General features: G+C 33.6%; 1 protein-coding gene across 2 annotated transcripts in view; it reads left to right on the top strand.

Annotated features, from left to right (window-relative positions):
* The first annotated feature begins 3,975 nt into the window (after window positions 1-3,975).
* The window catches only part of LOC149545892 (helicase SEN1-like), an 87,694-nt gene continuing 76,230 nt past the window's right edge, over window positions 3,976-15,439 (top strand). The window contains exon 1 of one of the 2 annotated variants that reach the window (XM_089790870.1): window positions 3,976-4,208. In XM_089790870.1, coding sequence (XP_089646996.1) covers window positions 4,101-4,208 — 108 coding nt within the window. In that variant the 5' untranslated portion in view covers window positions 3,976-4,100. The remainder of the gene's footprint in view (window positions 4,209-15,439) is intronic. The other variant, XM_089790871.1, reaches the window with a different exon arrangement.

The raw sequence follows: 15,439 nt of genomic DNA, 5'->3' as shown, positions 1-15,439 counted from the left end.
CCAGGCATTAGGCTTTCCTCCTTTTTTATGCAAGTGGGTGAATATATTATTTAAAGATGCCTCTACAATCATTGATGTTAATGGGTAATACTCTGACACTATTAATCTTGGTAGATACGTTAGATAGGGTTGCCCCCTTGCCCCCTCTCTTTTTGTCTTGGCAGTAGATGCTATGTTCTACATTCTTAAAGCTAACGAATTGGACCCTCCTCTTAAAGGTATTAAACTCCCTAATGATGATGATTTGATTCTTGAACAATTTGCTAATGACACTACATTGTTTATCATGCTTGAGGAAGATAATTTTGACAACATGCTTAATAGGCTACTTCTCTTTTGTAAAGCTTCTGGGGCCAAAATATCTCAAATGAATTCTTCTATTATTGGATGGGATGATTGTCCTCCTAATTAGGTTCTTAAAAAATGTTGGGAATGGGTAGGTCCTCACAAAATTGTGAGATACCTTGCCATTCCCTTTTTAGTGGTCCCTTCTCTCAAGGATATGTGGAACTGGATCTATTGTAAGATTGAGAACAAACATGGTAGGTGGAAATCTCATATGCTTTCTCTTGCTGGTAGAGCTCAAGTGGTTCAAAAGGTTCTCTCTTCTCATGTAATGTACTTTGCCTCATCTTGGTTGTTTGCTAATTATAAATTCAATATGCTACAAAAAAAATTGAGGGATTTTTAGTGGTCTGATGGTGTTGGGAATAGAAGAAGACATTGTGTTAAATGGGAGTGGTGTTGTATTGCCTAACACTTTGGAGGTCTTGGAATGAAATGCATTAAGCTGTAGGGCATAGCCTTAGCATCGAAGTGGATCATCAAAGCTTTGGATGGTAATCAACCCTGGAAGGTGCTAGTCAGAAACAACATTTCTAGAGCTAGAATTAAAAAAGGCAAACAATGGTCTAATGTCCATGTCATAGATATTGTCTTGTGTGACTTTGAAGTTAAGGTGGCTTGGTTTTTTATCTTTCAATCATTATGGAAGGCTTGGATCTAGGTCAGACACTTCTTAGATTCTAGGGAGGCTATTGGAAAATACCCTTAGTATACTGTGACTGATAGGTCCTTCTGGTGGGGGGTGAATCTCAATAATAAACCCTTGGCTTTAACTCAATATTGTTCGAATAAGACCTGGAAGGCCAAAGACATCTCTCTATTATAGTATGTATTGATGGAGAACCACTTGGGTTCTTGGGATGATCTGAAAAATAAGTATTAGCTATCTTATTCTCATAAGAAGACTTACACCTTAATCTGCAAAGCTGTTGGTAATTTCTTTCTTGGTGAAGTTTTTTTTCCTGCTCAGTACATTGATTAGATTAAGTGGAATGATGGTAAGTTATTTAAGGATACTACTTGCCAGAAAATATATAACTTGTTAAATTATGATGTGGGTATTATCAACATAATCAATCAAGTCTGGGGCTGTGATTGGTCATGCACTAAATGACAAATTGTCTTAGATCTATTTTGGCACTCTCGTATGGAACCTAAAATAGTCTTCTTTAGGTGGATGTTACTTATTAAAAAACTTGTTGTTGGCCATTTTCTTTCCCCTATGGGCAGTTAGCCTATCATATGTTCCCTGTACAATTGCCTTGAGTCTTTTGAACATCTTTTTTTTGAGTGCATTCATGCTTGTAGAATTTGGTCTTTGTTCTTTGGTCAACCTATCAAATGAAATCACAAACCTAGTTTGTCTTGGCAAGAGATTCTTGCAGGATTTGTTGATATGTTTGATACTAAGCTCAATATTTTTTGGTTTTCCCTTACTAATGAGATTTTGTGGGTCATTTGGAAGCAAAAGAATGAAGATATCTTTCAACATAGACAATGAGAGTGTACTAGGTTTCATATGAAATTCACCCTCTCTCACATAATGTCACAGGTTATTACTATTCTAGAGGTTCCAAGGGAGAGATTTCTAGCACTACTAAGGCAAGGAAACATGCTCATTTTCAAAGAGGACATTCAACTGTCCAATTTTGTTCCATGACTTAGGACACCACTTCTCCTAGTGATACTGGCCAACAGACTTCATCTAACTCTAATGAGGGGCAAGGTGGAGCTCATTAGAATCCAAGTACTCAAGTTATTCATGACTTTCCTATAGATTTGACTAGTAATACCCATCAAAATGATAGAAGCAGTGCTCAGGAGGAGCAATTTTTCTATGGAGATGGTTCTAACAACTCCATTTACAAGAGCATCCAAAATGATGGTTGGAACTAGTTTGTGATAATTTGAACAAATCTTTGAACATTGTGTTGATGGTTCTGTATAATTTGTAACTAGTTTTGAAAGATTTGTATTCATGCTTGTTGAATTTGGTCTATGTTCTTTGGTCAACCTATCAAATGGAATCACAAACCTAGTTTGTCTTGGCATGAGATTCTTGCAAGATCTGTTGATATGTTTGATACTAATCTCAATATTTTTTGGTTTTCCCTTACTAATGAAATTTTGTGGGTCATTTGGAAGCAAAGGAACGAGGATATCTTTCAGCATAGACAGAGGGACCTTACTGGGTTTCATACGAAACTCATCCTCTCTCACATAATGTCACTGATTATTGCTATTATGGAGGTTCGAAGAGAGAGATTTCTAGCACTACTAAGGGAAGGAAACATGCTCATTTTCAAAGAGAACATTAAACTATCCAATTTTGTTCCCATGACTTCAGACACCACTTCTCCTAGTGATACTGCCCAATAGACTCCATCCAACTCTGATGAGGGGCAAGATGGAGTTTAGTAGAATCCAAGCACTCAAGTTATTCATGGCCTTCCTATAGACGTGACTGGTAACACACATGAAAATGATAGAAGTAGTGCTAAGGAGGAGCAATTTTTCTATGGAGATGGTTGGGACAATCTCATTTACAGGGAGCAACCAAAATGATGGTTGGAATTAGATTGTGATATTTTGAACAAATCTTTCAGATCTGTAATCTTTTATGAGTCTTGTCTAGTCACGAGGTGCACAATAGGCTATTTTTTTGGAATAATGAATAACCTCTATGATGTTTTTGAGGCATTAATCTTGTAATTAAGTTGATACTCTATCTCTAATAGAAAAAAAAAAGTTAAATATTTAAAATAATGAATAAACAAAATTATTTACTAATAGCAAATTAAATAATATACATGATAAAAAAAATGACAAAAAGTTTCAAAATTACCATTATCACAAATATATAAAAACATTTGAATTGATGACAACAAATTTCTACAATTTATTAGAATTGTTAAAACTGTTTTTCAATTAAATTATGTACAGTAATTTTACATTTAAAAATGATTTTGATTAAATAATAACATCCGTACAAACCTTATAAAGAACTTGTTAATATTAAATCTCAATATTTATTTCTGATTTTTTTCCCATCATCAAGTTGGAATCAACTTTCTCCACCACTACCCAATATATGATGTATAGTGGTCATAGACATCACTAAAGTAAATTCTCTATCGTACAGTCCAAATGGATTTCATTAAACTAAAAATCTCTGGTGTCCAGACGCAATGGACTTCTGTGCCATTAATATTGTGTCCTTTCGTTAACTTCTGTTACATCAATTTTTCTCATAAGCTACTTTGTCACAATGTACGAGGTAAAATTCTACTAAAATATTCAGGAATTCAAGCAGATGTAAAACAAGAGCATGGTGGAGAATCTCGTACCTGTGAAATCCGCCTCTCTGTAAAACTTTACAAGACCACAAAGCAAGAATGTGTGGGTTACCTTCATTTTTAGGTTTGCCGCCATGAGAAGGAACAGCTTACAAGAAAGGATTTTCTTTATATTGAGTTTTTTAAAGATAAAGAAATCATTTAATTTATTTTTTCAAACTTTTCCATTTCAATCAAAATCATAGCACATCCAAATCAATCACATCAACGTATACTTTTCTTTCCTCTTTCCTTGAGGATACTTTTCTTTGCTTAGAGACGAAGACTCCCTACCTCAATACTTGTTCAAGATTGATGTTTCCTCTATAGTCTGTGAAGGGCAGATTGCAATTGTGGTTTTGACTACAGTAGTGCGATATCTTAGTAACTTATTTTAGCTTGAAGATCAAATTTGCCGATATGGGTAGAACGAGGGGAGCAGCCAAGAAGGCGGCAGAAATGTTTGAGGAATTGGTGCTCAAATGGAGTCTTCAGGACATCATGAATGAAAATCTCTATGCCCACCAGGTCAGATATATGTAAACGTTTTTTTCTTTATTAAAACTGTATGCATTCTCTTTTTTTTAAGAATGGGTTAGTTGAACTCTACAATTCATTGCCATTCCTTGGGTTTTAATTGAGTAAAAACTTGTTGGGATGGATGACTGCTTTTCTTTCGGAATGGGAAAGAGAAATATGGCTTCTTAAGTTTTTTTTTTTTTTTTTTTTGGTAACTTTTTAAAATTAAAATTAAAATTTAAAATATGTATAGAAAGTTAATCTACAGAGTTATAGAAATAAATCTGATTGGTCTAATGGGAAATCAATAGAGTTGTGTGAATTTGTAATATAACATAGGTTATGAAGAATTCTTAGAACAATGTTTGAAGTGGTGGTGTTCAAATGAACTATTCATGACATTATGAATATGAACAGATTATGCATTTAAGTTCTGAGTAGTAGAGTTGTGTAAAACTATAGATTATTGAGAGTATATTTTCAAATAATAAACATGGTGTCATAAATATTCCAAGAATGGGTGCTCAAATAGACTCTCCTTTATATGTTTAAACACAGATAAATATTATCTCTCTAATATGTTTAAATATTGAAAAATGGAGTTGTATAAACCTAAAATGAAAAGTATAACTTTAAATTGTAAAGAAATAACTAATAATCCTAAAATTATAATCAACATTGTAAAAGACATTGGAAAAATAGGTACTCAAATAGACTCTCCACAACATCCTAAATGACAATCTCTTTGTTTGAAAGATTATATATACATGCTTTATGTTTCTAATGTTTACATCTTTTGAGAGAGATTATCTGAAGTTTGCAATTTATTCTCAGACGTAAGGTTTCACTTAAAGCATAAACACTTTGGAGATGCATGATCCGTTTCCCATTAATTGAAAAGTGATCACTAACTTTTTCAGTCCATTTTTAAAGAGAAGTCTATTTTTTAAATAAAGTTCAAAATATATCTAAAAAGTCAACTCAAAAACCAAAATCCATTTCTAATTGATCTCATGATAATTGAAATGGTCATGCATTCATTCATTGAACTAAAGAATTGTATAAATTTAAAATGGCTTCATTAAAAGAAAATTTTATTGTTGGAATAGGATTGTGTTCTATTCTATTTGTGTGAAGTTTGAGCTACTGTTTTGAGAGGAAGAAAATGAAAGTAACTTTTATAATCTAAAATATCAGCCTTCTATTTTTGCGTTTACATATACACTAATATGAAACTATCTTATACTTCTTGTAAGAAGGAGACATACCTTATTTTTTGAAATCGCAATACACTTTACTAAATAAATTTGAAATTTGAAGGTATTGTGTATTGCATAAAATGAATCTTAATATGTATTTAAATAAAAGGTGTGGTAGGATTAGCTTCAGACAGAAATAATAGTTACATGCAAATATAACCAATATTAGAAAATAATAGATTGCACATAAGAGAACACAAGACACCAAGATTTAACGTGGTTCACCCAATCCAAGCGCTATGTCCACCAACAACAAGTCCAATATTATTATTATCCAGTGATTAAAATCTTATTACAATCTGTAATCCGTTACAACTCAATATTGCTACAAGAACCAATTGTCGCATCACACATGTTATAAAAATCTCTAACCTTAAGCCTTTTTATACAAGTTTTTTGCCACTTACAAAATTAGGGCTAGAATAATAGAAAAATAGTAGCCAACACCTTTTACAATATAAGATCATTTTTGGCTTCGGGAGCACTCCCCTTGAAAACCCCCCAGGGGCATTGCCCCTCGAACCCACCCTCTATTGCAATAGGGAGCACACTTGGGGCACTACCCCAAGACCCCGTAGGGGCGCTGCCCCTTGACATCATCTTGGGTCGGATGCACCAGTGTCCAATGTGCATGAACCCTTTGACTGGGTGGGTGGGAAACTCTAGTTCCAGCCCAAATAGTTGTTCGGGCCCTGAACAATTAAGGGCTTTTGCTGGGATGGATATGGATAAAGTCGTGCAAGCAGGAGTCTGAGGTGGCTCCTCTCCATCTCGGCACAAACCCCCGTAGAAATAATATGGGGAGAAAACTGTGTCGAATAAACCTCCAAGTCTGTCCTCCAAGTCTGATTAGGCTCCACATCACAACAATGTGTATTTAATTAATTTGGTATACATCAATATGTATCTTAAGTGATTCATATTAGTATGTCAATATGTTATTAAATGTATTATATTTTTGTGATTCTTATTTACTTTATAGTATTTTGAGGTGTGCTAATTAAGTTGAGAGGCATTCATGTAAGTATTTTTTAATCTCAACCATTAAATTATATTGAATATCTACCATTGATTGAAATTAATAATTTAAAAAAAAATTCACTGAGATTTGGAAAAAATCACCAAAGGTGAGCATTACATATACAAAAAAAATTTGAAATAGAGTTTTTAATCCCCTTTGCGCATGGCTTCATGGTGTCATTCACATTGAAAAATAAATTAGTATTTGGTTTCTTATGAAACCATTTGAAATATTTTTATACAAATTATTTATAAATTATTTTCAGATTATAATTTACTTTTTTATATAAATATTATTTATATTACTATAATATATGTAAATTTAATAAAAATATTAAAATTAAAAAAAAATATCAGATACATTTATCTAGAAATATATAGATATCTGAAATATTTCAAAATATAATTATTATGAACTTAAGACTCAACTTTTTTATGGATATAAAAGTTTATGTTCACTTATTAAATTTTCTAAATTATTTCTTCTTAAGAAATCTATGTGTGTTAAAATGAGAGATAATATAAATAATAAAAGGTCTTAAGCAAATAAAAGAAATTGAAGTATTTTTTAACATTTTTCCATCAAATTATACTTTAAGGTTATTAAATAATGACTTATAATTTTGGATGAATTCTAAAGAAAGAAGTTCAACTAATGCAAGTAATATTTCAACCACTTATGAATTGTGTAATATCAACAGTAATTTGATATCCACCCTTAAATATTTGGAAGCTTTGAAAGAATGGGGAAAATTATTTTATTATAATTTTAATATAAGCATGTTCTAAAAGAACTATAATTTAAAATATTTAGATAAAATAGAATAACAATTCTATTTTAATATTTTATCTGTACGAAAAGCTTATATTCAATTCTCATACTATATTTGATAATTACTTTAAAAGTAGTTCAATTCAATTAAAATCTGCATCGAAACAAAATCCTAACAACATGGTAATAGGTCTTTGATATCTCAACTATTTATAAATTTCTTCTTAAATAACTTTTAAATTTTAAAATTATATAAAATAAAATCCCCTCTATCCCCGTATCATTGGACAAACCTACCTATAGGCTCACAAAAAGATTTTTTTTTTGAGGTGGTTGAAGGTGTTTACATTTCCCAACAACTCATTTTGCCTTATTAAAAGTTATCACACCATCATGATTAACATGGAAAAACAACTCGAGAAAATAAAATGCACAAGGAGTTAGTCAAAAGCGATGACAACAAATAAGTTTTTATCATAATCCCTTTCCTTTTAATTTTTTCATCAAATGCCAACTAGATATATGCTTTTGATAATGTGAAAATTTTAGTGGGTATGTTGGTGCATTTTGAAATTAAAACTTCTTATATCTTAGAAAATTTGAAAAGAAATGCAAATTAGGTGCATGTAAATAAAAGCTACTTTAAGGGCAAGATACATTTAATAATGAAGAATATTGAGATGAGAAGATTAAGGGGTAAATGAGGAGTAACAGATGGAAGGGTGGAGAAATATTCAAAGAGGGTTGTGTGTGTGTGTGTGTGTGTGTGTGTGTGTGTGTGTGTGTGTGAGAGAGAGAGAGAGAGAGAGAGAGAGAGAGAGATGGCAGAGATAGAGAGGGGGGGTGGTAAAAAGGGGGGCATGTGTGAGAAAGCGAGAGAAGGGGAGAGGGTGAGAGACATGAGATAGAGATGTAGGGTAAATAGGGCCAAGAGATGGTGAGGGGGCACAATAACTCTAATGATAGGTCTATTCAAACCATGTGTTTGATCCAAAGATTAACCAAAAATCAACCCTAACCCTTATATTGAATAAAATTGAAGCAAAATTAGTCATAATCTGAAACTCAATTGACTCTTAAGCACTAAAATGTATCCTCATTCTAAACTTAGCTAAACATTAAATACGACCCTAAACTAAACTACATTGAACATAAACACTAAGTAAACCAAATTAAATTAAACCATAATAGTAAACTAAATTGAACCCATACATTAACCAAAATGAATCTTAAAATAAATTGAACCCTTATTCTACCCATAAGGTCAAATGAATTATTATGTATGAGCCTAACTAAATGCTACCTCTAATATTAATCAAAGCTAAAACACAACTCTTGAATTGTTAAATTACTAATCCTACCACTAAATTTTTACCAAAGTACAGTGTAACCCTAAATTGAATTTTATTCGAACTCTAATGGTAGTCCTATTCGAAGAAGACATTCAATCCAAATGGAAACCTGTCTGCAATAGAACTGAAAATTAATTCTAACCAATATTTAATCCTAATCCTCACATGGAACCAAATTGAACCCTATTGTTGACACTAAACCAAATTCAATCCCTTAGCTAAAAGAACATAATAAGTAATCTTGGCTCAAACCTTAAGTAAACATCAAAGATGACCCAAACCAAAACTATACTGAATCCTAATCCCTAATCCTAAACCAAACTAGAACACAACCCCAAACCAAATTGTTTGATAACTCTTATGTTAAGCCTAACACAAATGGAATAAAATTGAATTAGTTTACCCTCAACCATAGAAACAAATCAAATCAATGCTAACCAAAATTTAACCCTATTAAAATTAAAGTCAATTAAACCCTCAAATTCAAAATTAAGCTAAAATGTAAACCTAATTAAACCCTAAACCACACAAAATTAAATTATATCTTTTAATATAATTCAATAATAGTCCACATTGTACCCTAACCATAAAGATAATTTAACATTGTATAAGAAAAGCTTAACTCTAACCCTAACATTGAATAAAATTTAACCATAACCTTGACATTTAATCACATTAATTTCTAACAATAATACTAGATGAAATTAAGCCCTGACATTAAATTAAGTTTTAAACAATAACATTTAAATATTGTCTACTAATTTATAGATTAACACTAAAGGTAAACCGAGTTGAAGCCTTACTAAATGAACAAAATTGCACACTAACAATAAACTAAACTAAACCCATGCGATTAACCTAAATGAAATTTTTAATTGAATTGAACCATGACTATGCAAATCAAAATATCACTGTGAACCTCATTAGATGCTACCTTGAATATTAAGCCAAGTTAACACATACTCTGGACCTAATTAAGCACTATATTTAATTGAACCAAAAGCCTATAGAAAATTAAAGAAAAACTTTAAACCTGACCATACTAATAAAACAAATCAAACCCCACCCAAAATGAAATCAATTAGTTAAACTAAATACAATTGAATCCTAAAAATGCAAATTAAACCAAAGCGTAAATCTAATTAAACACTAACTCAAACCAAATTAACTACTCATTTTGAATTTGAATATAATTGAACAATAATTTTTTAGTTGATCCCTAACCATAAACCTAATTAAACACAATATAAACAAATCTTAACTCTTACTCCAACACTAAATGAAATCAAGTCCTAACCCTAACACCTCTCAATGATACGATGATGATTTGATAGAAAGAATTGGTTTTGATAACATGTATCTCGCTCTTGCTTCCGCTCCTGCTCATGCCCATGTTTCTCTTGCTAGGTTTCAATCTTCAATTTCTCCCGCCCAATTTTCTTTGGCTAATGATTGGAATGTTGTTCACTCTCCAGCTACGGTAGTGGATGCTCTTTGTCCATCTGTTGTGGCTAGGGTCGACGTGGCTGCTGCGATGGATGCTTTATGTCCCTCTACTGCAGCTAGGGTCATCGTGATTGCTGCCCCTATGGCTCCTATTGTTGAGGCTCACCATTCCCCTGTTGCTCAGTCTTGAGTTGTTGTGGGAGATCTATTATCTATTATGCTGATGTGGCTACTTTTGAGGCAGGTATTGGGGGTCCTGTTCTGAAGTCGGGGCTTTGTTTGGTTGTGCCTATCTCTATAAGTAACCCACAGATTTCCACAGATGTGGAGGACTACTCTTTTACAGCTACTATTTTCCATTTTAGGGGTTTTTGGCCATCTTTGACAGATCTACAAGCATGGATTTCCAAATATTGGAAACCTATCATTTCAGATTTAGTTTAGATTTACCCTGTGGCTAGGAGTTTTTTAATTGTGAAATTTGCAAATGTTGAAGATAGAAATTCCATCCTATGTCGTGGTTTCTCTTGGGAGGAGAGGTTCCCCTTGATGGCCAAACCTTGGTATAATGATTTTGACTCGACTTCTGAATCCTTTAATAAGATTCCTATTTGGGTTAGGTTGTTGAATCTTCCCCTTCACTTTTGGTTGGATTCAGTCTTGGAGGCTATGGGGGGGCCCTTGGGGACTTCTTGTTGGTTGATTCAACGTCTTCCAATGTGTATAGGATGACATATGCTCACATTCTTGTCGATATTGATGTCTCCAAGGGGCTCCTTGAAATGATTAAGTTGGCCTCTCCAATTGGTTCTTGGATTCAACTTCTTGATTATAAGGTATTCCCTTCAAATGTAGGAGATGGCATAAGACTGGCCGTCTCATTGTGCGATGCTCCTCTGAAAAGGTTAGATTGAAGAAATCACCTTCTTGGTGGTTGGGGGTTTTAGATGATCACTACATAGTTCAAAAAGTATCCATAGTTGTGGATGGGTTGGATAGTTCTTCTTAGAATGATCTTTCTTTAGTGGAGGATTTTGTTGTTGTCTCTGATGATTCAAATGTTGTCCCTATAGCGGTGACCAAGAATGTTGCAGTTGCCCCTTCATCTGTTGTTGAAACTATTAAGTTGAATGTTGTCCCACTAGTGGCTCTATTTCAAAATGGTGATGTTGTCCCTTCTTCTATTGTTGTCTAGAACACAAGTGTTGGTGTTATTTCAGTTGTTTTATCTCTTGTAGTGAGGGTGTTGGGGGTTGGTTGTGGGTTTGAAGGCCCTGATTGGTAGAAGGTTGCTGGGAAGGCGGAGGATGGATGTACATCAATGAAAGGAAAAAAAGTCAAGTCCTCCAAACCTTCGTTTGATATGTCTTAATGTTCCCAAAAGATGGGACCAAAATGTAAATCTTGATGGTCAGTATTTTATAAGGTTCTAGGTCCTTTCAAAACGTGATGCTCATCTACTTGTTTAGAGGTTGTCCCTTTTTGTATAGCTCTCCTGGCCTTCTTTGGCCCTTTGTTTCTTTGTTGATTGTTTTGGTTCAGGACTTAATGTTTATTTCTTTTGTAAACCGATGCGTTTCAGGCACCCATTAAAACCTATTTTATTTAATCAAAAGCAACAACCTAAATGGGTGTTTGAACCTTGGTGAACACAACAACACAAGCTCAACTTCACCACAACACTATATGGTGAACCTTTCTTCAAAATTAGTTTCAATAATTATTATGAAATACATAATTCGATTTGTATATTAATAATAAATAATGTTTTTGGTATTCAATATTTGGGTGCCATTGGTACTAGCACATATATAATATAAAATACATATAGGTAAGCTATGTGTTCTCAATGCTTTAATTTAAAAACTAATTAAAATATATATGATTTAAAATTAAAATCTCAATAACTCTGGACTTTCCTATATATATATATATATATATATTGTGTGTATTGTTAGTGTAGTTTTTTATTTTTACTATTTTGCTAGGTTTTTCCTACACTTTTAATAATCTCACTTAGGTTAATAAAGCATGTCTTATTAGGTGAATGGTTGTGAGGTGTCACCTTCCTACATGTGAGCATCCATTAGCTATCTTAGGAAGATACTTTGCTATCTTTAGTCGGATAGATGGTTGCTCCTCATTGGTTGGTGTTGCCACCTCCTCCCTCTTCCTAGCCTATATAAGCATGCTACCTGGCTTGTATTTGTATCTCTTATTTTTGCATCCTCTTAATGCTATTTTGCTTCTAGCATTTGCATTACTCTCTTGGAGATTAACTCTATGATGCTATTTTGATTTTGTATCATTTGCATTCATAGTTTAGATATTTACTCTTTGCACTAGTTTTCTGGGTTATTAATCTTTTCAGATTCCAACATGGTATCAGAGCTTTTCTATGTGCAAGAGTAGATTTTAGTTTCCTTATTTGAGAGATTTGAGGGGGGGGGGCAAATAAACTTTATTGTAGTTTTTTGAAAAATGAAGTATGCTCTTCTCTTGCATCTTTGGATGATCCTGAGAATCAGAAAAGTTTTGACAAAAACAATTTTTTTCTGGGGTTTCAATCTCAAATCTGACAACCAGCATGCATATTAGGACTTTTCAATCAGTTTTGCAGGTTCCAACATGCCATTGATGGACTTAGGAAGCTGATCCAGCATTTGCATGTCATATTTTGGTTGGTGGGGTCGTTTTCTGATTTTTGGAGCCATTTTTTACTGTTAAAGGCGTCTGATTTACACTACAGCAACATCTTCTGTTCATCAACAAGAAAAACTCTTTTTGGGTTTTGTTCGCAACCCCAAAAAACCATCTGGGTATCTTTTAGATTTTGCATGCAAGCTGTATATTTTTCAGAATCGAGCATGCAAAGCTACAGCCATACCCCTCTCCGTTGGCAGCCGCAGATTTGAATGCAGTTTTCAAATGTCTCGTTCTTGCTCATACGGACTCCGATTTTGATGATTCTTGTTATGAACTTGGCTATTTTTTTGTGCTCTATTCACTAGTGGAGTTGTTTTTTTATTTTCATGCATGAATTCTTCAGAAATTGCAGATTCTCAGCCGTGATTGTGTACAGTTCTCGTTTTGGAAACTTCGAAGGATCATAACTTTCTCATACGACCTCGTATCAAGGTGATTCTTTTTTTGAAAGTGCATGATTTTTTGAGTAGATCACAGTGGTGCTATTTTTTTCCTTGATTATTGTGCCCAAGTTTCACTTTTAGCATATGGTCTTCATGAGGAGGCCCTGTCAATTTTTCTTCCATAACTTGAGCATACGGACGTATTTTTTCAATCTGAAAAATGAATTGAAAAGCTGGTTCTGAGATGGAGATAATGGTACAAGTTTTTTTTATTTTTGCTACAATCTGGTTGCCTATTTTGGTAGTCAAAGCCAGATGTTCTATTTTGTCTTCCAAGAGCCATATCTTGCTCATTCGGACTCTTTTCTGGGCTCGCCAGATATCATTGGAAAGCTGGTTCTGTGAGTTATTCAATTACAGAGATCTTTTATCCAGATTCTACTCCAGGTTCTTTCTCCTCCGAGTTTTGCACTTTCACACTTTGGCGGATTACTTGGATTCTACAGGTCCTAGAATCTCTTCTTCTGTTCTTTTGGCTCACTCTTCTTTCTGACTTCTGAGCATTGTATGCTTCTATTCTGTTGCATTCCTTTTTTTCTAAACGCGCTGAGATAAAGTGCCTACTTTTTCATATCTGGGATCTTGTACACCTTGTGTTTGTCTGTACTCGCACTCAGTTATAAAGTGCCATGGGGGGTCATGATGTTTTGCCATTTTGTGCTCATCCACCTTTGTCAAGTGAATTTTTCTTCCACGACATTAGCCCATGCAGTGTGTCGATGACACCGCCCTTTATCCTGTGCTTGTACTTCTATTGCACTATTGGTGTTCCTGATTCTTCTTCTTGCAGATGTTTTTGGCATTGCATTTCAGTGTTCCTGTCACCCCTCTCCCTGTTCAGCATTATGGGGGGGTTCACTTGTTGTTCTATTCTTCTTTGGTTGATGGTTCGTGCCTTCTATTTCCATGGAGGTTCTATAGATCAGCATTTTGACAGAGTTTGTAGCTTCATGCTTCAGAGATGCTTCATGCTCTTTTTTGTTCCTCTCTTTGGGACATTTCCTAGATTGGAGGCTTAGTTTCCTTCATCTAGTTCTTTTTCTTGTATTGGGTACCTGATCAGGCCTTGTTGTCGGGACCCATTTTCTTGCTTTCATAGCTTTGCTAGGTTAGCATCCACCTAAGCTTCGCTTATGGGGGGGTGTTAGTGTAGTTTTTTATTTTTACTATTTTGCTAGGTTTTTCCTACACTTTTAATAATCTCGCTTAGGTTAATAAAGCATGTCTTATTAGGTGAATGGTTGTGAGGTGTCACCTTCCTACATGTGAGCATCCATTAGCTATCTTAGGAAGATACTTTGCTATCTTTAGTCGGATAGATGGTTGCTCCTCATTGGTTGGTGTTGCCACCTCCTCCCTCTTCCTAGCCTATATAAGCATGCTACCTGGCTTGTATTTGTATCTCTTGTTTTTGCATCCTCTTAATGCTATTTTGCTTCTAGCATTTGCATTACTCTCTTGGAGACTAACTCTATGATGCTATTTTGATTTTGTATCATTTGCATTCATAGTTTATATATTTACTCTTTGCACTAGTTTTCTGGGTTATTAATCTTTTCAGATTCCAACATGTATAGTTTGCATATGTGTAAAAACATAATGTACACCTTATTTCAAGATCTAAAACTTTATGCAAACATATAGGTATGCATGTATATGCATAATGAAATAATTATTCCTTAGTTTTTGGTTTGGGGTTAATATGTAGATGTGGTTATTGATATTGTTTTGGGTTTGTGTTCATAAGCAAAGTCATAAACTAATGGGTATTTACAACTTAAGAATATGGACTAATTCATAATACAACATAGTATCATGTTGTACAAAAAAATCACCATAAAAATAAAACGTAATGCTTCAATATCAATTTGTTGAATTCAAATGTCATAGTAAATTTATTGTTTGATATTACAAATAACGAGAAATCAACATTGTCACATGGGTCTTCAAAAGTATCCTCTTCCTCTTTGACATTTGATAATCTAGGAAGATTATAAGAACTAAAAACTTATGGTGAATTTAAGAAGCATCCAAGTCAATTGTCCATTCCTTATAGTCATTTAGTTTATGTGAAAGAGACCCAAGTTAATGTATGTTAAAATAACCTCAAGAATTTTTAATAAGAAAAATATTTCACTCACTAATTAGAAGGGCTCAAGAGGGTGAGATGAGAATAGGTGAGAATCTTATGGATGAATAATGATTTATATATATCATTCAAATAAATTACAAACCTTAAAAG

Source organism: Cupressus sempervirens, chromosome 7 (assembly GCF_028749045.1).
Source record: "Cupressus sempervirens isolate cs-2001-9-10 chromosome 7, ASM2874904v1, whole genome shotgun sequence".
In the NCBI taxonomy this organism is placed as follows: domain Eukaryota; kingdom Viridiplantae; phylum Streptophyta; class Pinopsida; order Cupressales; family Cupressaceae; genus Cupressus; species Cupressus sempervirens.
The sequence above is the reverse complement of the archived record's forward strand: the minus strand, read 5'-3'. Positions and strand labels throughout refer to the sequence as shown.